Source organism: Cygnus atratus, chromosome 14, assembly GCF_013377495.2.
Source record: "Cygnus atratus isolate AKBS03 ecotype Queensland, Australia chromosome 14, CAtr_DNAZoo_HiC_assembly, whole genome shotgun sequence".
Lineage (NCBI taxonomy): Eukaryota > Metazoa > Chordata > Aves > Anseriformes > Anatidae > Cygnus > Cygnus atratus.
Genome location: NC_066375.1, coordinates 2,832,058 through 2,856,875, shown reverse-complemented (window position 1 = coordinate 2,856,875; position 24,818 = coordinate 2,832,058). Strand labels below are relative to the sequence as shown.

General features: G+C 42.6%; 2 protein-coding genes across 3 annotated transcripts; both read left to right on the top strand.

The window, feature by feature from the left end:
* The first annotated feature begins 1,142 nt into the window (after window positions 1-1,142).
* On the top strand, window positions 1,143-15,571 carry VDAC1 (voltage dependent anion channel 1). Of its 2 annotated transcripts, XM_035560772.2 has the most exons (10): window positions 1,204-1,269; window positions 2,477-2,627; window positions 6,081-6,150; window positions 6,732-6,781; window positions 7,731-7,883; window positions 7,974-8,026; window positions 9,797-10,024; window positions 13,081-13,231; window positions 13,708-13,765; window positions 14,606-15,571. In XM_035560772.2, exons 3-10 carry the CDS (start codon window positions 6,084-6,086, stop codon window positions 14,695-14,697), a joined length of 852 nt encoding a protein of 283 aa, XP_035416665.1. In that variant the 5' UTR covers window positions 1,204-1,269; window positions 2,477-2,627; window positions 6,081-6,083; the 3' UTR covers window positions 14,698-15,571. The 2 variants fall into 2 exon arrangements, with proteins under 2 accessions (XP_035416664.1, XP_035416665.1); XM_035560771.2 differs by lacking the exon at window positions 2,477-2,627 and having other exon boundaries at window positions 1,143-1,269.
* A 1,813-nt stretch (window positions 15,572-17,384) lies between these two features.
* C14H5orf15 (chromosome 14 C5orf15 homolog) lies at window positions 17,385-24,038 on the top strand. The gene is made up of 3 exons (XM_035560770.1): window positions 17,385-17,598; window positions 20,638-21,233; window positions 22,462-24,038. The coding sequence occupies exons 1-3, from the start codon at window positions 17,457-17,459 to the stop codon at window positions 22,591-22,593; spliced, it is 870 nt and encodes a 289-aa protein (XP_035416663.1). The 5' UTR covers window positions 17,385-17,456; the 3' UTR covers window positions 22,594-24,038.
* Window positions 24,039-24,818: the final 780 nt, after the last annotated feature.

The following is a 24,818-nucleotide window of genomic DNA, read 5'->3' as shown; positions in this document are numbered from 1 at the left end:
TTGAACGTGGACTCAGAAAACTTTCCATCATCAGGAAAGAGCATCTGCTGGGACTGATAGGAAATGGGCAACCACCTGAAAAAAGGGGGAAAGTAAACTTTGGAAGCTGAAATCCTGGACCCAAGCAAGAAGTCTGGGTGCCAAGATCCTGGATGAGCTGAACGGCTTGTGCTTGCAATCCAGCTCTCGGACTGGATCTGGACACCGCAGCAGGGCAAGACCGGGACATGCCCCAGCCTTCCTGGGCCCTTGATTTCTGCGGGAGAGAGCTGGGCGTTGTTCACAAGTGCTGTGCATGCTCTGGGCACGTCTCTGAGCAGAGTGACTTTGACCTCCAGGTGTGCAGCCACCCGTAGCGGGCACAGCCGCGGAAGCCGTGCCTCTCTGGGGAGATGCTGCTGGGAAAGCAAAGGCATGAGCCAGAAGAAAGCAGAGGCAGGGAAAATGCCTCTTACTATCCATTCCCACTGTGCAAAGGAGAAAGGCTAGGCAAGAAATCATGGTAAAAGCCATAAGTAAAGCTTCCCAGGGGTGGGATGTGAGCTCCTAGCAACGATTTTTTCTAGCAGAAGTCTCCCGCAGGCACTGGGCCTGGAAGGGCGAATGTCAGGACCACCGGCAGTCTGCTGGGTGGGATGAGTCTCCTGCTTATCTCGTGGGCAATGCTCTGAGCCTCCGGCAGAGACGGGCGGGTTTCGTCTCTCATCCTGAGAGGCTTCAGCCTCTGCTCCTCTGTGATAGCAGAGCACAGCCTGCCTCGCTTTGCCTCCGGGGCCGTTTGGTCGTGGGCTCAGCCAGGGGGCTGACTCCTGCCTCCAGGAGGGAGTTCCGAAGATGGAAAGCTCCCGATCACACCGGAGCAGCCAGCCCAGCTTCGCTTCGCCCGGGCTCTCCCACACCTTCACCCACAGCCCTCGACGGCTCGGGGAGCATCTCCAGCACCCCCTTCTTGCCCTTCTACCCCCCCTAGCTCGGCTTCCCCCCACCAGATCCGACCACCGCGGTGCCGGGGGTCTCTCGGGGACCTACCCCGGGGCCTGTCGGTGAGCCCTGCCCCGGGGGAGCGGCTCCCGGGGCCCGGTGCGGCGACGAGGCCCTGGCCGGCCCGGCCCGGCCCGCCCCGCCCCGCCGCCCGTCCCCGCCCGCCGCCGCGCAGCCGCCGCCGCCGCAGAGGCCGGGGAGGCGCCGGGCCGGGGCCGGGGCAGCCGGAGGAGGCCGAGGAGGGAGCGGGAGCAGCGCGGCCAGCGGGGGCCGCCGCCGCGGGGCCAGGTAGGGCCGGGGGTCCTCGGGGGTCCCCGGGGCGCCGGGAGGGGTTGGGGGGGGGGGGCTCGCCCCTTTCTGCTAACGGGGCCGGAGCTTTCCTTACGTAACGCGCAGCGGCCTCGCAGGCAGCCCCGGGGGGACCGGGGGACAGCGATCGCCCCTTCCCCGCAGCGGCCCCGCAGCCCCCGGCCGCGCTGGGCCTTGGGGGTCCCCGGGGGGAAGCCGGGCCCGCAGCTCCCGGCGGCGGGGGGTGAGGGGAGAGGCTCGGCCTGACTCGGGGCAGCTGTTCCAAAAATAAATTAATAAATAAAAAGGCAAGGAAGATTTCTGCGGACGGAGCGGAGCTGACTCATCCCCGCTGACAGCGGCCGGCGGGGTGAGCGGGGCGCCCCTCGCCCTTCCCTCCCCATCCCCGGGGTCAGGGCGCTTCCCAGTTTCAGCTGGGCGCAGGTCATCGCCCCGGGGAGCTGCATCTGCCAAATTTCCTCCCGACCCCTTCCCAAAAGGGCCTTTGGGTGCTGGCCGGGCCTGGGGACATCGCTGGCAGGGCAGGGCAGCAGGAGCAGCGCCCTCAGTATCCCCCAGTGCCCTCCAGTGCCCCCAGTATCCTCCAGTACCCCCCAGTGGGACGCAGCCTCACCCAGGGGCTGCAGAGACGGGTGGTTAACCTGGACTCATAACTTGGTTCCTTGTTCTCACCTCACACTTTTCATAGCTCCAGCAGCTGCCGCAGGCTGCAGCATCCCCCAGCCGTCTTTAATTGGTATTTATGTGCGATAGCTTAATAAGGGGTTTCGGTACAACGCTGTTCTGAACTTGTACCCACGCAATTAACAGCAGGCTCTTTCTTTCTTTAGTTCCGTAAATATTAGTTTAGACCAAATCACAGTATTTGTATTTGCTTTTAAGGTTTGTATCTCCTCTACGCTCCAGCATTTATTGGGTGACAGATAATATTGCATAAATCAGTCACTGAAAAGTAAATCTGCTCTGTCATGTGTAGTTTGAAAACCAAGCTGCAGCAGGAGGGCTCTGATCCTACAGATGTTGGTAGCTTGGTTGTGAAATGACACTGACCAGGCTGGGGGGCAAAAAGATGCCTAAAAGCATGCCAAGGGATAATTTTTCAGTCAATAGAGGAGATAAATAGGAAATGATCAGATTTTGGGATCTTGAGGCAAAAGACCCTCACGTGCTTTTTTTCCTCATGCAGACATTTCCTCATTTCATGACCTGATGCTCTGTCCCCACCAGCTTGCACAGAGAGGACGTGTCCCAGCACCTGCTAGGTGTCAGACTAGGACCTATGGTTACCATCAGAACTGCTGCGCAGGCCCAGGTTTATTAGGAAAAATGCGACTAGAGTAAGGCTAAATCCAACCTTTCTATTTTCTTAACCTTGAGTCTGATAGACTCCCATTGTCTTCGTGGCAATTTAACCTGCCATTGATTTTATTCTTATCTTAAAATTTTATACAGCTCCTTCCTCTCATGTAAGTATCATAAAGTTGATAAGTCTGGGTAGGGAAACTTCAGCGTAGACATGTCTGAGAGTTACCAGTCACAGAGGTGGACTTGACTTTGGTTGCAGCCAGTCCTTGTGTTCGCAAAGGGCGCCCCGGCCACCTGCTGCCTACTGGGCCCATTTGGATTTCAAAGCACAGAACTGCATGGCCAAAAACTTTGCCATCTGTGTCACTGAGAAATATTTAAATTCAGCCTGATGGAACTGCCTTGTATTCAATGAAATCTTCTTTGCTAGGGCTGGCTCTAGGGTCCTACAGCTCCAAAGGAAGCTTCCCATTTCCTCCCCACGTGGTTACAACCCAGTGCTCACGGAGGTGCTGCTCACAGCAGTGCTTCGAGCTGGCTGCTCTGCTCAGGCTTCTCTGCAGCGCTGCTCTGCAGGACTTCAGTTGTGACTTGTGCTACAGTGTTTCCCACTCAAGAAAATCAGAGTATTTTACCACTTGAACATATTATGTATCCTCTCCTTGGTCTGCTTTGTATTGGAGCTGAGGTGCGTAGTCACTATGAGATATTTGCACAGTTGAAGAGGGATGAGAGCAATGAATTCATCTCACTCCTAACCTAATCTGAGTTAATGTGCTGAGAACCCACTGGTGAAAAGCAAGGGCGCTTGGCCACGGCCATGCCTTGATCCTTTAAGGATTTGAATCCCTGTTAAGCATGCTTGTCTTACAACCCGCACTCACACAGGATGTAATCAGTTTTGTTTTCCATCTGTTAAACAAGAGGCTTCTGATTAGCCCCTGCAAACAGAAATAATTATTTTCGTTCTTGCTGACAACAACGGCAAGGTTAACCACCACATACATATTTCATCATGTTTTCCACACTCAGCATTTTTAAACACCTTGTTCCGTGTGCCTTACACGATTTGCCTTACAACAGGCAGGGATTTGGCTTTCGGTATTGTCCCTTAATTAGGGTAATTGCCTAAGTGGAGATCCAGGCATCTCCCACTGTCCTGTAGGCAGAGCCCAGCCCGCAGCCGTGCAGCAGCCTGCCCCAGCTCATGGGCCTGGCGAGCCCTGCGGCTCCCGTGGAGATGCACACACATTCTACAAAACCCAAACGAAAAACGTGCAGCGTTCAGTTTTCAAGAAAGTATTTTCATTTTACAAAGTGACTCAAAGGGGCTGCTGGCAAAATGGAGCTGGGAGGTTCCAAAAGGCAGCTGGCAGAGCAGTGCATTATCTTTCAAAGCAATACTTATCTGATTTTCGAATGGATGGATCTTTAGCATTTTAAATTTTTGATGATGCTAAATGGAAATACCCGTCAGAGGGCACTCATGAGACTGGGCTGCTGTGGCGGGGAAGTGATTCCTGAACATCCCCCTTAGTGACCCATCCCACCGTGTCCTGGGCTTGGGGTCATCTGAGTGCCTCCTTAGGTCAGACTTCAAGGCAAGATCACCCAGGGGGGCACAGAGCTCTGCTTTTGGTGGCTTTAATAAGGGGCAGAGGATCTACCTAAAGAAGACAGTTAATACTCGGTTTGTTCATTTATTTATGTTTAAAGGCAGGTTTCGTGTTTCCAGAACCACACCTGACCAACTGTTAAAATGGCTTCTCTTGCAGAGCAGTGCTTATAAACTTGAAATCCCAGCTTTCGTGTTTGCACAAAAAATGGAGACATTTAGGTCTAACATAAGCATCTGGCACTTCCTTGGAATCCAGAGTACATTGGTTTTTTTTTTTTTTGGTTTTGTTTTTAATTCAACTATTTAGCTGCTTACATGTTCGGGGCTGCAATTTATTGATGAGCTGTAGCTGGGAGGAGAGGAGAGGCCTTCGTCATGCACCCAGGCGGTGTCCCCAGCTGCTGCTGCACCACAGTCTGCACCCTGCCTTATGTGTGCTCTGGGAAGACTGTTTGCTTTGTTTCAGCCACCAGATCTGTTTTGTTCCCTCTAGGACAGGGATTCTTCACTTATGCAATAGCAATATCCTGCTCTGACAGGCAACAGCTTGCTGGAGCGAGTGCTGGAGGCGCTGGGTGGCTGCTGCAGGTCCCTGGGTGCTGCTCGCGCAGGGTGCTGGCCCAGAGAGCTGCCTCCCGGGGGGCTGCGGGGGGCACCCGTCGTGCTGGGAGCCAGCTCTTGGCGCTGGGGTGGGGAGGAATAGTTTTCTGCTGACATGGAACAGGCTGGAGCAAGGACTGGCAGGCAATTTTCACAGCGTTTCCGCTCTTATGTAGTCAGCTTGTTATCATGCCACATAACCAAAACGTTTGGGGTTATGGAATTTTGGTGTATTGAGAGGTGCTTTACGAGTCCGATTCAACTCCTTTGCTTTTAAAAATTATGAAACCTTGTCTATAAAGACAGAAGGTGTACACCACTTCAGACCATTGACTTGGCTTCCCTAGAACAAATTGCTGTTCTGGGATAAGAAAGTAGGTTTGCTTGGTTTGTTCCTCGCAGGATCGTATTCTGCCCTCCACCTGCGATGAGACGGTTTTCTCAGTGGCAGCGAAAACAGATGCATTCGTATGTCATGCAGGAGGCCTCTGAGCTAAGAGAGGTCGGAGTCTGCTGAACGTAGGAAGCAAGGACCTGTGGGGCAAAATGGGCATCGCTCTTGGCCCCGTGTTCATGGTGTGGCATCCCTCAGCCCCAGCTCTTCTCAGCCTGTTCAGATTTTCCCTGGCTGGTGACCAGAACAGCACCTTAAGGTCAACGCCTAAGGAGAAATGTTAGCATGTTAACAGCAGCTCCAAAGTAAAAGAAAACTGAAGGTGAAGAATGATTTTGCTAACATAAATGTTATCCGGTTGCTGCTGTGAATTAGGGACAGAGTGGTGTTACTGATGCTAGAGGCCTGTCCTGGCCACATTTCCTGAGTGGAAGACCTGAGGTCCTAACTCTTCCCATCAGAACACATAGATTAGTTGCAAGAAACAGGAGAAATGTTTCCTATATCTACTTTTTTTAAAGTTGTTTGTTCAGTTGTACTGATAAGGGAACAAGAATGAACCCTTTAGAAAGACAGACTTTTTTTTTTCATATTTATTCTGCAGCCTGTTTCTCAATGGCAAATGCACACTACTCACTTATGCTGGCTAAAGAATAAAATCAAATCCAGCTACTTGCTGGAGCTACGTTCTTCAGGCTGTGTTTAATTAATTGGTTGTGGGTAGAAAATAAAACTGTCTGAAACTTAGAAATTTGCCTTAAGTTGCTTTTTGCTTAAGTGAATTAAATAAACAAGTTTCTGAACACAGTAATAATCTCCCCCTCCCCAATTTTTTTTTCTTTCTCTCTTTTTTTCTTTTCCTTTTTTCCCCAGAAAATGGCTGTTCCACCTGCTTATGCTGATCTGGGCAAATCTGCCAGAGATGTTTTCACCAAAGGATATGGTAAATAAATCCAAAATAACTTTGATCTTTCACTGTCTACCTGATTCCTGAAACTGCTAAGATGTTATTGTTTTTCTCTGATAAACATTCCAACCATTTCCTTAGAATCCAGAGAATTTTATATCCTAGTTTCACATTACCACTGATGTCTGGAAAGGGAGGGTGATTTATTCTTGTTTTGACAAAATTCTTCAGGTTCCCCATAGGTCTGTTGTCTGTTTTGAAAGAAAATTGAGTGTTGTATTTTGACTGTTTCCCTCTGCCATGAATAGGGCCATTGATGTCAGCAATTTCCTTATGAAAAAGCTGCTGCTCGGTATGAATAAAGATATTATTACCTAATCTGGTCCCAGTGATATCACAGGTCAGCAGGACTAGTGCAGTCAGTGCTATCTGAAGGGAGTATGAGCTCCATAAGCGGCTTCTTAAAAACCCATGGTTCAAAAGTTGTACCCTGTTGTACTCTTTTTTTTTTTTTTTAGTAGTTCACAGGAGATTTAGAAGGAAGCTTTGTGACATAAATCAGAAATGCCTATCAAATTAACATATATATAATTCATGTTTTTTTCCTCATCTTCTAGGTTTTGGGTTAATAAAACTTGATTTGAAGACAAAATCCGAGAATGGACTGGTGAGTTTGGACAGGCCTCGAAACCCCAAACATGGCAGTGTTCCTGTGTTTTCTGGTTAAAAATAGAAATACGGATCCCTTACCCTCCCCTTATCGGTTTTCAGATATGTTATAGCCCTGCGAGTTACTTTGCACCCAGGGCATAATCCTCCACGAGGCCGCACGCAGACGGGGGCAGCGGTGCGGTGGGGGCACCTTTGCAGCCATCACGGTGCTGCCGAGACCCCCGGGGCGGGCAGCAGAGCTCCTGCCTGGCGGGCTCCCTGGCTAGAAACACACCCTGCTTCCACAATATGAAAGGTTGTGCTCTCCCCTGGCTTTTTCTTCTGCCAAGGGTTTGATTTAGCTCAGGGCTAGCATGGGGCACAACCCCCCGGGGGCTCTATTAAGGAGCGTTTTGGAATAATGTTTTGCCCAAGGCTGATGCTCGGTTTATGCACAGTTGCGATTAGCGACTTCTCTGTGCCCTGTGGTTGGAATATCAGGCAGTATGATTTCTAAATGTGCGACGTGCTATTTTTCTCAGCAGCCACAAAACAAGTGTAGTGGCGATGTAATTGTGTATTGGAGCTGATCTTTATAATACCTCTGTGAAGTATTTGCAGGCTTACAAACTGATCCACAGGCACACCTTGTACACCAGCTAGCTCTCAGACTAGCCCCTTGTTTTGTGTTAAAATGTTAAGAATGCTTTGTGACCATTCCTTAGCATGCAGTGCTCTTTCTCCCTGACACTGACATTTTTGTGTGTGTTGGTATTAGTGACTAGCAAACGTATTCTTAAGTCTTTTGAGAACGGTGAAGTATTGGGTAGTATCCCAAATTATAATGACTGGTATGTTCTATGAGTATTTACCTGTGCGCATATACACACACATATCTACACATATTTATATATATATATATATATATATATATATATATATAAAAATTTTCTCCCTCTCTTTAGGAATTTACAAGCTCAGGTTCAGCAAACTCAGAAACGAGCAAAGTCAGTGGTAGTTTGGAAACCAAATACAGATGGGTGGAGTATGGATTGATGTTCACAGAAAAGTGGAACACTGACAACACACTAGGCACTGAGATCACTCTCGAAGATCAGGTAATTTGGGGATCAAAAGGTCATGTCTAAAAATTAATTTGTGACAATCTCTGATTATGAATCCAACCTGTGAATTTCTTTTCTGTTCAGCTTGCACGTGGCCTGAAGCTGACCTTTGACTCCTCCTTTTCTCCTAACACTGGGTAAGAAGTTAGTAAGCTTGAGAGACAAAAAAAGCAATTTTTCTTAGTTTTAGTTTTTCAAAATACTGTCGTCTTTACTCCTTCTGTCCCAACATGTCATAACATTTAATAATCTACCTATGTATAAATAAATCTTATACATCTGATCTAAGTCTTAATATTAACTATCCCTTTTTAAACCTAACCTATAGTAAACCAACTTTGAAATACAGTAACTTGGAAATTACAGTCAGAATCGGGGTGGGAAGGAATTGTTTGTGCCCCTGTTGCTTATTTCTGGCCATGTTGGAAAATGAGTACTTAGCGACTGCCTGAATAAAAATGCCAAACAAGTCAGCTGTAATGCAAAGCTTAACAAGCTCCGCGAGCCAGTTGGCCATGGCTCTAATAGGTCGACACAGTAATTGGGCTCGTTTCCCAAGCTGAATTTATCATCTGAATTCTTGCTGGCCACAGCGTGCCTTGGTGTTGGATGAGCATTGTGGACCCCGTGATCGGATGCCACATTTTATGTGGGCCAGAGGGATTAAGCAGCAGCTGTAGGGCTAGATGTTGGTTTATTTTTTTTCTCCTGATTATCTTTTTGCAAGCAGTGCTGCCAGTGAGCCAAAACGGTCTGCACATGAGCTTCCCACTGCGGCACGCTACACGGCAGGCTGCTGTGGTTTTAGTCCCAGTGGGGACTTCACCCTGCCTTTAATTTAGTGTTGTTCTTCACTGTCAACTGCTTCCAGCCCATTCCTAACTCTAGATTAAATAGATATTTTTGTATTTGTTAACCAGAATAATCGCTAGTTTTTGTTGATAATTATTTCTCAGCTGGTGTGGAAGTTGCAGTCAAGCTAATGCTAGTATTTTTGGCCCTGCTGCTCTTTATTTATGATTTTGGAAGACATAAGAAATTTCTGAGTCAGAAATAATAATAATAATAGAACAATCTCTGTACAGGTCTGATACAACATGTTTTGCAGTTCCTGGGGACTGTTTTTGCTAGCTGAAGTGAAAGGTTGATGTGAAATTTCAAATCAGCCTGACTTTTCTGGAACGATTTCAGTAAATGATTTGGTCAAAGAGAGAAGACGCTTGCAGAGTGAAAGAAAAGAAGAAACTGTTGCAGAAGAGTAGCTGAATGCACTAGGTGTAGCTGTCCTGCAGCCTGAGGATCTGCTCCCCTGATGTGAGCAGACAGAAGGACACCTGAGCAAGCACTGTCCTGGCCAATAGAATAAAAAGAAGCAAGTGACTCAGGAAAGTTTATTTCTCTGTTAACCTTCCTTATGGCTGTAACCATTAAACATTATAACACATCATAAGGCGAAAATGGGGTGTCAGAGCCACCGAAGCAGCCTTCTTCCCTAGCAGTGATTTCTGGACACAGTAAATGAAATTACCCAGTTAAACAGGATTGTCTGAAAAGTTCAGCTGGTACGAGCCAACTACTTTTGTCTGTGGCAAACAGTTTCCGTCATTTCCCTGTCTCTAACAAACTTCTAAAACATGAGATTACTCTGAGATGAGGATTAGCTTTTGTCACCTCAAGTCTGATTTGCTGTGGTGCTGCTTGGCAGAACGCAGCTCAGAAAGGCACCACGCTGCGTTTTACTGCTTACAATTCACTGTAGATGAATTCTGTTTTTGCAAATGTGAAATATAAAAAGGGGCCATATCATGTGACTCTCCGGGTGTGTATACTCGTACATTGATTTAAGGTAACTGAGTTGGTTAAATTGCTGCCTGAGCAAGATATGAGATTCTTTCTTTTCTCTTTAGGAAAAAGAGCGCTAAAGTTAAGACAGGATACAAAAGGGAACACATCAACATGGGCTGCGACATGGATTTTGATATTGCTGGTCCTTCGATACGTGGAGCGCTGGTGGTTGGCTATGAGGGGTGGTTGGCAGGTTACCAAATGACTTTTGAGACGGCCAAGTCTAGAGTAACCCAGAGCAACTTTGCTGTTGGCTATAAGACCGATGAATTCCAGCTTCATACTAATGTGTAAGTATTGGCAGATGGGCATTAAAAAGAATGTAAAAGGATTTTGATGCATTTAGGACAATGAAAGGGACAGAATTTCAGCACTTGTGATAGAGGGAGTGGTGGATTTGACATTGCTTCTTCATTTAAGATGACAAACTGCATTTTTTAGCTACTTTAGCTTTTTTTTTGAGTTACATGGGTGAAGGAATGGAAGGAACTGGGACTCACTGAGCACCCAAGCACACAGAGTCCCTCTTTCTAACAGATACAGGTCTTTGGAATCTATCAGTGGATTTATGAAACAAGTGGGTTACAAAAATATTGTTCATGAAAGTTGCAGTAAAAGCAAGGCCTCCCTTTTGCGCATGTCAAAATCAAACAAAATGGTGGTTTGGTCTGAAGAAGAAAAAATTAATCACAGAATGAACAAGAACAGGCAAAAGGGAATGAGTGGAAGAGATACAGACTGGGTTAGTTTCAGTACTGGAAGGGATATGGTGTAAAAGTTTGTTTTAGTGTTGTAACTCCTAAAACTCCTAATAATCTATTTATACTAGCGCTTGTCTTTTCTGAATACATGGGAAACTAGGACTAAATTCCACGAAAACCTTAATTTCTCTGTCTCCTGTTCCTCTTAAAGAAGCAATTTATACCTTTTGGGAAGATTTTTTTTTTTTAAATTAGGCAATCCCTGCTCCACCCCCCACCTCCTTTACCACTCCCTTGGGTAATTGCATATTTGCATGTAGCAGAGCTGTTGCAGGCTGTTCCCATTTCGGGGCTGAACAACTGTTCTGCTTTCCTGGAGCTGCTTCTTCAAAGGCTTTCTGTTCTGTTTCATGCTGTTTCGCAGAGATCTGGTTTAGGAAGCTCAAACTGCCTCGCAGAACAATTGAACCTTCATGGCCCAGACGGCATGTTTGAAGGGTTGCCAAAGCACAAAAATGTGGGCAGAAAACTTTCATCAAAACAATATGCGGGGTCCCCTCCGCTCTGTAGTTAGGAGCTATTCCTTCAAGCACAATGACTTTCACCTCTGTTACACTGCAGCAGTTCAAAATGTTGTATTATTGGCTTTTGCTATAAAATCCTGTAATTACTATTACTCTCGATTAAAGCAACAGCAGAAAATAACTTCTGAACAGTACAGTAAGGTCTGAGCCCCTGCTGCTGTTCCTTGGACCCCACAACGATCTGCTTCTTAGGTCACCATTACTGTCCGTGAATGATGAATCATCTTCAGGAGGATGCCTTGTTTGCTTGTTTAATGTTCGTACTCGACCACTTGACAGGCAAAACCATAAATGTGTGATATGAATGGAAATCTTAATTATTGATATTAATGGATTAGCTAGGTACTTTTGACATGTTTCAGCCTTGAAACATGTCAGAGCTTTTGTAGAATCCAGGAAACAGTCGTGTTTGGAACTTGCATCGCTGGTGTGCTCGGTCATTATATCTAGCCAGTTCAGTGTTTCAAAAGGATGTGGTGGCATAGTAGATAAATCAACTAGGTGGGGCTTGAAACATCGTCTTTTGTTGCTGGCTGTTTCACAGACCAGCCAGGGACTTGAGCAAGTTGCTTTCCCTAATGGTGCTTTAATATCTTCATTTCCATAGAGGACAATGTTTTTGATCTATGCATGAAAAGTGCTGTTACTAGAATTAAAAGAAGCCTTGATAATTTTTTTTCTTATAATTTTTTAGTTATACATGATAAATAAAGGGAGATAGGGCTGGATAATTTCTAGTTTTAAATATGATTTTCCTCACTTTTTGAGCATAGCTCAGACCGCCCCCCCTAATGTTGCAGGTCAAGACAGAGCTGTATGGGAACCTTGCACAAAATCTGCCTGTATAACCAGCTCTCCTCAGTCCTTTTTAATCCCTCCTTTTCTTGAGAGCCAAGCACATGCAGTTATATGTGAGCTTCAGTCTTATCTGAAGTAAGTATTGTAGCATTTTTCTGGAAGAATTGCTCTAACAGTTTAAAAAGCTGCTGCTATTGCTTGAACTTTTAAATAGGCATGTCAGTATTGTTTGTGCAACTCTTGTGAACTAATGAACATTGTGACAAAGAGGTAAAAGTGGAGAGATTTGAAATCTGCCTTTTTTAATCAGTAAAGATTTGGTATACTCTAATAATTGGAACTAGTTTATTTCATAATTTAGAAATAATAAGTATTTTATCTCTAAAGGTCTTGCTGTGGTGTAAAGCCTGTTTTGTGCAATATGTTTTTATCCTCTTTTAAGAAATGAGCTAAAATGGGAATTCAGATGCTCACTGGTTTCCAAGGACTGCAATGCTTATTCAAATTATTTGCTTCTGCTTTTATGATCTGGGTGCTCTAAGGTCTTGTATTTTATTTAGCACACTTTACTCACTGTGTGAGACTGGTGTAAGTAGTAACTGGAAGCTTTGCTACTCGGTAGCAGAAATTGAAGGCTTTCATCATTCAGCTGTTGGCTAGTGCTGTCTGCAAACCAAAATGAGTTTCATTTCAGTTGCTAGTACAGACTTCTATAATGCAGACATACCATAAGGGCCGTGGCAAATGGTATTCATTTGCAAGAGCTGATAGACTTGGATGTTAAATTGGCATCTTCACTTCTGATACAGTTCATCTGTGTCTGGTAAAAGCATGCTGATGAGGCAACGTTAGGATGACTCTCAGGCTCTGTGATTGGGGTACAGCCCTTTCGGGGCACTAGGGAGATGTATGTCTGGGAAAATAATTATTTCGTAGATATGCAGAGAAGAAAAAAATGTCTTTACTACAAAGATTCCCATCTACAGAGAGGGGGAAATTGGAAACTGTCATCATTAGTCTATTTTTGATAGTTTGTTGTGGCTTTTTTTTTTCCATACACCGCTTGTTGAAATATTGTAACTATTGATGAATTTAAGCATTTAAAAATGACTTCATAACCAATCTGGCCAAATGTCTCTATCTTAGTTATTATAGAGAGATTAAATGAGGTGTAAGTGAATGTTCTGCAAATTCAGATCCTACTGAAACATAGATGGTTGTTTTGGGATGCATTTTAAAACTAGACTGATATATTCCTTCCAGGAATGATGGAACAGAATTTGGAGGCTCCATTTACCAGAAGGTGAATGATAAACTGGAAACTGCTGTGAATCTTGCTTGGACAGCTGGTAACAGCAACACTCGCTTTGGAATAGCAGCCAAGTATCAGATTGACCCAGATGCCTCTTTTTCTGTGAGTGCTATATATGTGCATTTAAAAGCATTTGAAAGTAGGCTCTTGTAATGGAAATGTGAAGCAACCTTACATCAATGAGTAAAGTCCAGTTTTGATGCAATTCAGTGTTGTATAATTGGCACATACCTCTGTTTGTTTAGCTTTGCGCTGAATGAGAGCAGGCCTATTGGATTTTCCTTGAAGCTGATACAAAATGTTTTATTGTATTATTGGGCACCATTCTGAGGAGTTTTCAGTTATTAAAAAAAATTATAATACAAAATTAGTTAACGAAAACATTGTCTATAGCAACTGCAGTTTTGTTGAGATTTTGCTTTTAAGTTATGGCAAAATTGACTCTAGATTTTATTTTATTCTTGTGATTTGAAACCTGAAATCATCTACCTGTTTAAAACATATTATGTAATTTTCAAATGGGAAGGACTTTAAAGAAAGATACAAATCATTTATGTACGCAATTTTTTCCCTTTAAGGCTAAAGTGAACAACTCCAGCCTGATTGGACTAGGATACACTCAGACTTTAAAGCCAGGTAGGTCTATGCAGAAGAAATTCAGACATCAATAAATGATATTTCAGTCTTGAAATATCAGGGAGGTTTTTTTTGTGACATACTGTGATTGGTTTTGTAACATTGCTGTTCCACGTGGCAACCTAGTGGTGCACTTTTCCAGGGACTACTCTGTTAACTTTGGATGTCTATTGGAAACAGAATTGCTAGAACCAGCACCCACTGACACCTCAGATAATCTTTTATGTTGATACAAAGTTTATCTCCAACCAAATGTTTCACAGATAAGAAAATGTATTTTTAGTACTTCCAGAGGTTTCCTATCGCTGAGTTTCTTTGCTGTTAAGTGTTAGATTTGCAAGGTTTGCTGGTGCAGGAAGAGGACAATCTTACAGCGGCAGGGTTTGTTTTAGTGTAGTCTAAAAAATCTGCTGCCAGAATACCAAGCAGATTGACAGAAGGTACTACAGTAGACAGGGCTCAGGCCCTTTCATTCCCAGATTTTAAAGAGGTTTAGAAAAATGTGTGTGTGTCAAGGTCCCAGTTTTTCATTATACCCAAGCCTGAAATTAAATTAACCAGTATACCAGCAGCAGTGAACTGACTGAGGGTTTTAATTACTTGGGATGATAAAAAGCAGAGTCTATCACTGTGGTTTGCTTATCCTAACTTTCAGAATTCAGAGAGATTTCATATCTGCAAATTATTTTACAAAACTCAGTCCTCACATAGCTAACTGCCAAATTACATTAACCTAACTACTTAGTAAATTAGAGCAGCAACACAGACACTGCATTTACTGAATGTAAAGCTTATTCTGAGTTTTAACAGCTGTCTTTCCTGACTTTTCTCTATTTGCAGGTATCAAACTGACATTGTCAGCTTTGTTGGATGGCAAGAATGTCAATGCAGGCGGTCACAAACTTGGCCTAGGATTGGAATTTGAAGCATAAAAAGTGATTCTACAATTGCTAATTTGAAAATACAGCATAGCTACCTTCAGAATATATTGTACCTTTCAATGTTTTATGTCTGGGATGCAAGTATTGCTAAGTATCAGTCCTGCTAGTCCTTAAAGACAGCTAAGCTTTAAAATGATGTTGTTTCAGAAATGGAGACAAAAAGCATTAAAAAAAAATCCTAATTCCAGGCTTTTTTGGGGAATGTTATTGCCTATCACATCTGTCAGCTGCCACATGATAGGAAATAGGAAGGTGTTATTTCCTTTACTAACATATTGATTGCACAAGGAATATGTTAATGTGGTATAAAAATTGTGACTTCAAGAATTACAGACCACTATATTGTACTGTTAATTCTGTAAGCAAAATGTTCCAACACTTTAAGGTTTCAATTCACGATGGAATGTTCAAGCTTGTTTGAAAAGGGATTTTTTTATTTTCATTTTGTTGTGGGTATTTGATGAATGGTTGTCTCGTTTGGTTATCTTACACCTACAGCTGTCTCCAGAGTGCTTTAGGTTGTCCACCTTGTATAACTCCTTTGCAGAGGAGGTTTGATGTGACTCAGCCGATACAACTTGTCCTGTACTGTGGTTCCTTTCCCTTGCACTAAATGGAAAGCTTGTAAGACAGGGACGTAATCAGGGAAGAGTCTTTGTAACTGTAATCACATAGTTGCATCACTAAATTTAAAATGGAATTCTGTTTTATTACCACTTTTTTTTAGCAACTAAATGGGTACATTTTTAGAGAGTCTTCCATTTTGTGTGGAACTAGACCCCAAAATGCTGTACTTGACACTACTAAAAATGGATAAAAAACCCCAACCCAAACCAACTTGAATAAAATATTGAAATGTCACCTTTCACTTTGTCTTTGTGTATTAATTGTGAAGACAAGTTCATATTTATTCTTGGCTCAGGAAGCAGATTGGCAGTATCCTAGTGCATGTTTTTTAACGTATATTAAAGAATTAACATTAAAGAACATATATTTAAGGTTGGACTAGATGATCTTAGAGGTCTTTTCCAACCTGAATGATTCTATAAATTTGGAACATTTATGGACTCAAAATGGGGAAAATCACCAAAATCTACAGAATATGAGAGGATGAATGACCACCAATTCTTTGGTCTTCAGAGTTCGTTTTTTTTTTTTTTTCCCCAAAAAAACGTTAAGAAAAATAAGGTTCCTGTTCACCCAAGACTTTCTGCCTAGTCTTGACTGCCTTATGTGACAGGTAACTGTTGCCTAGGTGTGGAGGGTCTTAGAACATTCAAATGTAGCTGATAGGAAATAGAGTTCTTTTGCCTCAATACTTTTTTCTTTCTTTTTTCCCCCTCTCTCTTTTTCCTCTTCTTTTTTTTTTCTGCCTCTTTTCTTCTCTCTTTTTCTCCTCTTTTTCATTCCACAAAGACTAAGAATTTTCTCTGAACCTTCATGACAAATGGTTCATGGGACACTTGCTGCTGATAGAAAGCTTTTTCTTATGACATTGACCTTTTCAACCTGCATTCCTCAAAGAAAGAAATGTAATGAAGACAGAATCCAGGAGTGATTTTCTAGTTAAAGGAATGAAAAAACAAACAAACAAACAAAAAACACTTAATAGATTTAAGTTCCAGACACGACCATGTTCTTATCTTAGTGCTTAATTCTTGCTAAGCTCTGGCAGCCATACATATGCATGTGTTTAGCTTTCAGAGAATACAAGATAATGTGACTTGTTCATCTTTCATGGCAGAACCCACCAAGTTGAATTACCTTCTATAAATGAATTGGTGAAAGCAATGAACAGTTATCTGCTGGGATAAACTTCAGTCAATTTTCATTAAAACTTTTTATTTTAGCATATGTAAGGAATCAACTTAGGCGGCGTGCAGATGGTAAGAGACTGTGTGCAGTAGGATGTGTTTGATGAGACCATTACGTTACGACATTTTGTGAGGCATGTGCAGCTCCGCCTCAGCAACAGCCGGCAAATTGTGCAATGCTTGTTGTCTTATCACAGGCTATTCCACGGTATTTCTGAGTATGTCTTATTTCAAATACTTAATGCAACACTTGTAGGGGAAGTGGTCTTCTTCCAGACCTCATATATCTAAACAAACCACGCACAACTGTCCACAGTAAATTGGTAGATGCTCAAAGTTCATTGGTGTTCCTAGGTGGTGTGCATGTCCCTTGTTCTTGGTGTGTTTTCCTGAGCCGTTGGGCTCCTTCTGCTTGGATTTCCCATGACTGAGGCAGTGTTTTTGTTTCCCATGATTGAGGCAGTGTTTTTGAGCTTGAGCACCCTCAATTCTTCTGTCAGGGTGTGGATTGCCTCATTTGGGGTGCCAACAGGAAAGTGTTTTCTTCCTTCCTTAAACCTTGTTTCATGTGATACTGACATTTCTGTTGTTGGGAGGTGCGTTTGAGCCCAGCTGGTGGGTCTTCCTGAGCCAGCCATAAGCTGAGCTAACGGTTTACAGTCATTTCCCTCTCATTAAAGTCCAATTCTGCAAAAAGCTTTCACCAGAGGAGCCCTACAGCACACAGCCCCGTCACACGGAGGAACGGTGACACATCGCCTCCCGGGGCACTGGCTACGTGCAGGCCCGAGCCCTAACGCCCGCCTCCCCCGGCGGGAAGGTCAACCCGTATAACCCTATGGCCGGCCTCCACAGCGCGGGCGGAGCGGGGCCGCGCCCAGCCCGGCCCATGCGCGGCCGGCCGGCCGCAGGCGCGCAGCGCTTCGAGCCCCGCGCATGCGCGGTGCCGCCGCCACGTCCGTGGGGGTGCCCGGGAAGATGGCGGCCGCCGTCGGGAGGAGCGCCCCGGCGGGCAGCGCCCTGTGCCTGCTGCTGCTCTGCGGCTCGGCGCTGGCCGTCCGCGGCCCGGACGGCTCCGGTGAGCTCGGCGGGGAACCGGGCGGGTCCCGGAGGCCGTGTGGGAGCGGGGCAGCGCCCGCGGGAGAGAACGGCCCGGAGGGGCCGCCGCTGTGGGTCTGCGGGAGCCTTTTCTCGGCGGTTTTCAGCCTCAGAAGTCGCTGCGGCCGGCAGCGGTTCTCTTTTATTTATTTATTTGTGGGGTGTGTGTGAGCTGTGCGTCGCGTGGGCGGTGGTCACGGCGGAGCGGGAGGTTTGGGGCCGTGCACGGGTGCAGGGCAGCGTAACGGGCTCCGTCAGGCATCAGGCTCCGTGATTTGTTCTCCTTAACCCAGTGTCCTATCTATTTATAGTGTTCTTCCTGCTTTTCTTTACAGAAATAGGCGTATTTCATTCTGCTAATCGACTCCTAGTGAAGTCCGTTTGCTTTCTTTATCCCCCATCCCCTGAACCTACAGACCAACGGTACCAGTAAGCAGGGCGTATTTCAAGTGCGCTGAACTCCCGCTTGTTTTAGGTAGACTGCTACTTGGGCAGCAAAGAGAAAGGGAATTGCTAAGAGGAGGGAAGGAGCTGATCTGCGCCCGCAGCATCTTTCTTGCTCCAGTCTTGCAGTCGGTGTATCCAAAGCACTCAATCCGTGTTTCCCCTCGCCTGGTCTGATAGGTAGGGAGTAATGAAGGAAGCGGTTCAGGATGTTGGACAGAAACCTGGAAGAAACCAAGAATTTTTAATTTCAGAAATCAGCTTGCTTTCAAAAAAGTAAATTTTCCCAGAAGTGAATTTTTACAGGTAATGTTTACTAAGAGGGCTGCGTAGTTAGTTCATCTGTTACCAGTGTTAAAGATGAATATCTATTTGTGAAGCTGAGGCGTCTCTGGAGCGCAGGCGCTAGGTCTAACATCACCTGACAGGGTTGTGTAACTGTAAACAGTGCAACCACCACTTATCACGCCAAATAGTTCTGAGTAGATATCATAAATCAGTTGTGGTTTAGTTGCTAAGCTTGTTACTCCTGTTAAAACAAAGAATCAAAACTTCCTTATAGGAATAAGTAGAAATTATTCTTTCTCACTGACGTGATCATATTCAGTATAGAAAATAAGGCAGTGTTCATTGCTTTACTGGCAGAGCCTTAATAGGAAGTATTTTTTCCTTTGACACAAGTGACCTCTTAAAGAGTTAGCTGAATGTGACTGTATCTAGCAACTTAAATCACAGTCCAGAAATATGTAGATGTTACTAGGTAGCTGTTGATACCTCATTCCCACAAGAAGGGTAGAAAGAATCTATATTTGCTCTGCTACTTCACTTCCTTCTGGATGAGAAATGTTTAAGAACCTGTTCTCTTTGTTTCCCCACTTACTAAAAGAAAGAAACAGTTCTTGGTGAAGATGCATGTTCGTGGAATTACTTTGCAGTTCAAAAATTGTAGTGGAATATTTGTAGAGGGTTATTCTCTTTCCTTTTCTGAAAGAGAAGGGGGTTGTAGTAACTCCTGGTGAATTAAATAATTTTCTTTCAGTATATATTCACACCTCTGGGAATTTTTAAATTGAGTAAAGAAATAATATTGACTTTACCGTTGAAAACTTCTAATGTATTTTAATGTGGGAAAAAACTAGTCGTCGTTTTCTCTAAAGGTTAGGTAACGGAGCGTTGGAGTGGGGTTGGAGCCGCAACATTAGCTGTTGGGATTCCTTTGCAGTTAAGAGTATATCCTTTGAAAACTTTCAGGTTAAAATAAATTTGAGAACAGCTTAAAAGTCTAAGGGTATGTACAGGGTTGCTCTATACGGACAAACATATCTGTGCTTGTTTGCTTTTCAGTGAATTTACCTATTGCTCTCTGATACTTCTTGTCCATCTGGTGAGAGCAGCAGCGAGGTCTGACGTCTACCTACCTCACTAGTAATGCGCCAACTAGCTATGAATATGGAACTTATCTTGCAGCTGCTTTTCCTCGTATTTATCTCCATGTATACAGGCTTTATTCCTGAGGGAGATAAGACTTCCCTAAACTTGTCCTCTACTAGAACCGAACATTTAAAGTTGACCTGATAGTTTGGACTGGTAATTTCTTCATCAGTGACAACTATTTTAAATGAAAAGCAGTGGACACCGTCATGTCTAGTTCTTGTGAGAGTAGTGATTCTTTCCTGTGTTATAGTTGGTTAAAGTGTAATTTGTGCTGGAAAAGTGTACCATGCAAACAAGGAGAGGTCTGTTGTAACTGATCCTCTGTAAATATACATGTTTCATGAATAACATGATTCAGTATCCTCTGAATAGTATTTTACTTATGAGTAATTTGACACAAGGAGTTGGTTCAGTGCTTCATTTCTAGAATTTGTAACTTTCCAGTGAGCCAGGGAACAACTTGGGAGCACTTAATAAACTATTAAGTTATTTATTTAAAAAAAAAAAGTTTGATATGCCAAAAATACATGTCAGGTATGGTTCTACTTTTAAAATAATGAGGCTACTGAAAGTCTAAAACTTGTTTTACATTTTTAAGGTGCCACCTGATTTGAATCTGGGAGTTCATAAGTAGCCAATGTTTTTGAGTTCTTTAAAAAAAAAAAGAAAAAAAAGGCAAAGAGCTAACTAGTCAGGTTTATAACACTTCACTTCCAGATTCAAATCTTCCTTGAGAGAAAGTGTGTTCTTACGGAGAAAATACCGGCCACATACGATTCTACAAGGCATCGTAAATGTACAGCGGGAGTGAAGGCACGTCTCAGAGCTTCTGAGTCTGGAAAAATAAGCATGCTGAATTTTTCAGGACTCCTTGGCATACAAATCTAGTAAGCATGTGCCCCCGAGGTATAATTCTTGTCCCACTTAAGACTTCTTTTTCGAAGTTGCCAAAGTATGTGATTGTGTATTTCTGCATATGAACTCTAAAAGGTTTGTGGTATGAAATATGTCCTGGTTGTCATTATAAGACTTCTTGTCTGTCACGTAAGTGCCTTGCAATCATTTTGTTTTTTAGGTGAAGTATCACAAGAGAAGCTAGTGCCTTGTCCTTAATAATGACTGTTTCTCATCTGTTTCTCAGATTCTGTGGAAGTGGTTCAAAATGTTTCTTCTAGAAATGTGAATGAAACGCTAAGTAGCTCCCAGAATTTGACAGACACCTTGCAGAGTATAGCCCCAACAAAAAAAGCGGCAAGCCCAACAACAGCTAAAATCAATTCTGTGACGGCAGTGAAACCATCCACAGCAAAAGGTGATTCTCCATCGAACGAGCTCTCTCCTGCCGTGACTGTTAGTCCTGTATCTCAGATGGAGGTTGATGCTTCTGAAGATACTAAAATTGAGGAAGAGGATCTTCTGACAGATTTGAAAGACACACTAAATAGTTCACCACCCATAGAAAAAGAAACTCTGGAATCAGATGGAGGAGATGACTATGGTCCTTATGAAATGACATCGAATTCCAGGTACAACCCAGACCTCCTTGAGATGCCAGAAGATGAGGACTCTGACACCATTAGTAATTACAATGAGGAAATCAAGTCCCTTGATGAGAAGATAAAAGATGTTTCTGTCACAGGGTTGGAAGAAGAAGATGACAGCCACTTCTTTTTTCATCTGGTTGTAGTTGCCTTCTTAGTAGCTGTTGTTTATGTCACCTATCACAATAAGAGGAAGGTAGGTATGCTGTGAAAGGTGGAGAGATGACTTTAGGGTTTAAAATGAAGCTGCATTGCCTTGTAAACTTTTTTTGTAAGAGGTATTTAGCTTTTTGGAAAATTAAATCATTGACCACTTAGTCTTGTTGTGGTACTAATATGCAGATCATTGCTGTCATCTGTATCTGTACAATGAAAATAAACTTGAATTAAGCATTTAAAATTAGAAAATCAATTAAATGATAGCATAGACAATCGATCGGTTCAGTAACATACGCTCACAGTATACAACACGAGTTCTAGACAGGAGACCTGAGTGAAGTCCTGTGAAAGGTGATTAATTTTGGTACTGCGCAAGATTCCAAACACCAAAGTAAGGAACATTAGTCCCAAATGATGTGGGAATGTTCTCGTTCTGACTATGATAATCCTTGTAATACATACTCACTTTCAGGTGGTCTCTGTACGGTACATATTCTGGGGGGTTAACCGTAAACTTTTAGGAAATGTCTAAGGCTTTTGTTTCCAGGTTTACAAAGACAAGCCTGAACTTAGTGTTTTCAGGTAACTGTTTCTTCAGTACAAACTAAGTACCTGTATCCCAAAAGTAGCCTGACTGGAGTTACTTCAAAATACATTGTTAGCAGGGGAAGACTAATTCCAGCCCAGCCAGAGGCAGTGTAGGTGTGCACACAGATGGGCTATACGTTAGTTTCTAGATGTGAGGAAAATTTAGTGTTTATCATTGTAGAAACACTGATCTGGTCTAGCATTTTGGGGACTGTGAAGCAGAAGTGTGTTTTTTTTTTTTTTTCTTTTTTTTAAAGCTACATTCTTTTCAGAGTCCCCATGATCCTCTTGCCTTTGTTTCGGCACCAGTAGTACAAGTAATTTTCAAAAAGGCAAAATGTCAGAATAGATAAGATGAATAAGCTGATAAATGTCATCAAGCTGGGAATAATTTTAATAGCCTGTATATGCACTACCACTGCACACACATCTTCACTAAAAGAGCTATGAGTCGAATGCTGTGTTTTTGCCAAACTGCAGCTGAAGTTGCCAGTAGGTGACTTGATGGCAAGGATGACACGGAAATGTCTGACTGCTAGTGCTGTGTCTTACAGCAACAGTAATGCCATTGCCAGGTCCACGGACAGAACTGTGATATGAATACAACTGTTACGCTGGCTATCAAAACCGAAATGTTTTTCCATGCCATTCTGAAAGCTGTCTGCTTTTTCTTTCAGATCTTCTTGTTGGTCCAGAGCCGAAGATGGAGGGACGGCCTATGCTCCAGAACAGTAGAATATCACCGTTTAGATCAAAACGTTAATGAAGCAATGCCTTCCCTGAAAATAACTAATGACTACGTATTTTAAAAGCACTGTGATTTGAGTTTGCTGAACTTCTCACTCTTTGCCTGCCTAATCATGTAACAATATTCAGGTATTCTAAATATGCCACTTGTACTGGAATGAGAGGTACTCTCTTTGACCTGGATGTTTTTGAGATTAAATCTCATGCAAGATCAAGGGCATGATGCATCTGTTTGCTACTTTGGTCAGATTTTTAAATCGACTATAAAGATACAGTTTAATAATTCGTGCTTTCCATTTGTTAGGCATCTTCATTGGTGTCTGGAGCAGTCTTAATAGTTGTAATACAAAAAAAATAAGCATAAAATGTTTTAGGTCTAATAAATTAATGAGTTTGGCATCACTAAATCAAATTAATGATCTCTTTGCTAATCACTTATATGGCTCATAAATCCTGCTATATTGCAAACTTAAAATATAATTACTTTTTCCCCTGCTTAAATTCTGATGCTGCAAATCTTTCATCTTGTCTTTTTTTTGTTCTGTTTTTGCTTTGCATAGCTCAATCCTGTTTTAGGCAGAATGGCTAGCGTGACAACTTCATAATTTCTGTATGTGTTCATGCAGTAAATCATTTAAAAAGAATTATGTATAAAGCATTTTATTTCAGAAGTTACATGCTGCATATTTCTTTAAAATGTTTGAGACCCATGAGAAAGTATGCAGCTTCTTGACTGTCCAGCTTTTTTCCTGTAATGATAGTTATGACATTTTCATTATCTTTTGAAATTAATGAATGGAAAAAAAGCCTTGTTGAGTAAACCTACTAAGAAATAGGCAGTTGACAGGCTTCCAATAAATCAAAGCTTTCTGCTGAATTTTAAAAATGTTGGGAAAAATTTATGTTGTTGGGTATATTATAAATAGGAGAGGCCTGAGAGAGTAAGAATAATTTATTTTGTTGTTATTCTGACCCAGGTAACAGGCAGATGAAAGTAATGGTGTGTGGGGCTGCCAGTCTGTGGACAGCACACTCTAATTTTTGAAAAATATTTACGCATTAATGTAAAGTAAGTTACTGGTACAGTAGGTTTTTTTTTTTACCTTGTCTTTTGTACTTTATTTATGTTTTCATGAGTTGTAAAATATAAAATCTTAGTTTTCTGTACATTCTGTTTGTTAGGTTTCAAACTGATAAATATGTAAATAATGGTGGATCAGAACCCCATAATTAATAACTTGGTATTCAAGTAGTTATGTAACATTTTGAAACAAACAAATAAATTTACAGCTGTTGGCATGAGGAATCTGAAGGCATGATGCTATCTTAAAAAGGAAGTGCTAAAAGTTCTAAATCCTGCTGTTAAATGCGTTGTTTTCATAACCACAAGAAAGTAAAGCACAAACAAAATACTCCAAAACTCTTTTCTTGCAGTAATTTTTATCATATTTGGACTTGTATCACTTAATATTTTGAATAAGGTTTTTAAAATAAATGACAATAATAAGCTTGTGTTTTTTTATCTTAACTACTTCACTGCTTTTATACAATATCTGCTGGTAAAGAGCTTGCTTATGCTTGGGATCGGACAACCCATTCAAAATCATATTTTTTCTTTGCACAGGGAAAGTTTATGGAGTTTGTTTTACGCCTCTCTTAGATGGTATGTAGGGTAGGTGGCAAGGTTCAAATGAATTTTTTTAAGCTATAGAAATTAATCATGTTTTTAACAGGTAATTTTTTTTATATAAGTTCTATAATTAACAATTCATGTGGAAGATACTCAAAACTCTCACCTGAACATACCCACATTAAAATAAACATTGCTGTGGTCAAGATCCAAAGGGGAAGGTTACTCTGCAAAGCTCCTTTATTATGTTTAGATATTGGAGAGAAGGGAGCTAATAAATATTTTTGCTCCTAACAAGTTCAGTAACTTTCTCTTTAAATAACAGTCGTAAAGTGTTTTTGACTTTAGTCAATGGTTTGTTCACCATGTGCGGCTCCTTTCAACTTGGCACCACAGCCCTTACACAGAACACTGAATGAAGTACTGGAAGTGCCTGACAGCAGAGAAGTATGATGGTACCCATGTTAAAGTTCACTTTGAATGCCATTTTCTCTCCAACCCATCTGGTGAGTTAGGCCCTCAAGTCACCTCTTACATTTTCAAGCACTTGACTGACTATAGTAGCTAGAATAATGTTGGAAAAAAAAATAGAAAATCAATGTTGACCAAAATTAGAAGAAATAAGACATATTTTATTGGTTTCTGGAGTTCATATCT

Bases quoted from the DNA above. Each gene is read 5' to 3' on its own strand.
- VDAC1 (XM_035560771.2), top strand. From the start codon at position 6,084: ATGGCTGTTCCACCTGCTTATGCTGATCTGGGCAAATCTGCCAGAGAT. The intron at 6,782-7,730 runs GTGAGTTTGGAC...CCCTCTCTTTAG, and splicing joins CAAAATCCGAGAATGGACTG to GAATTTACAAGCTCAGGTTC. The intron at 13,232-13,707 runs GTGAGTGCTATA...TTTCCCTTTAAG, and splicing joins ACCCAGATGCCTCTTTTTCT to GCTAAAGTGAACAACTCCAG.
- C14H5orf15 (XM_035560770.1), top strand. From the start codon at position 17,457: ATGCGCGGTGCCGCCGCCACGTCCGTGGGGGTGCCCGGGAAGATGGCG. The intron at 17,599-20,637 runs GTGAGCTCGGCG...TCTGTTTCTCAG, and splicing joins CCGCGGCCCGGACGGCTCCG to ATTCTGTGGAAGTGGTTCAA. The intron at 21,234-22,461 runs GTAGGTATGCTG...TTTTTCTTTCAG, and splicing joins CCTATCACAATAAGAGGAAG to ATCTTCTTGTTGGTCCAGAG.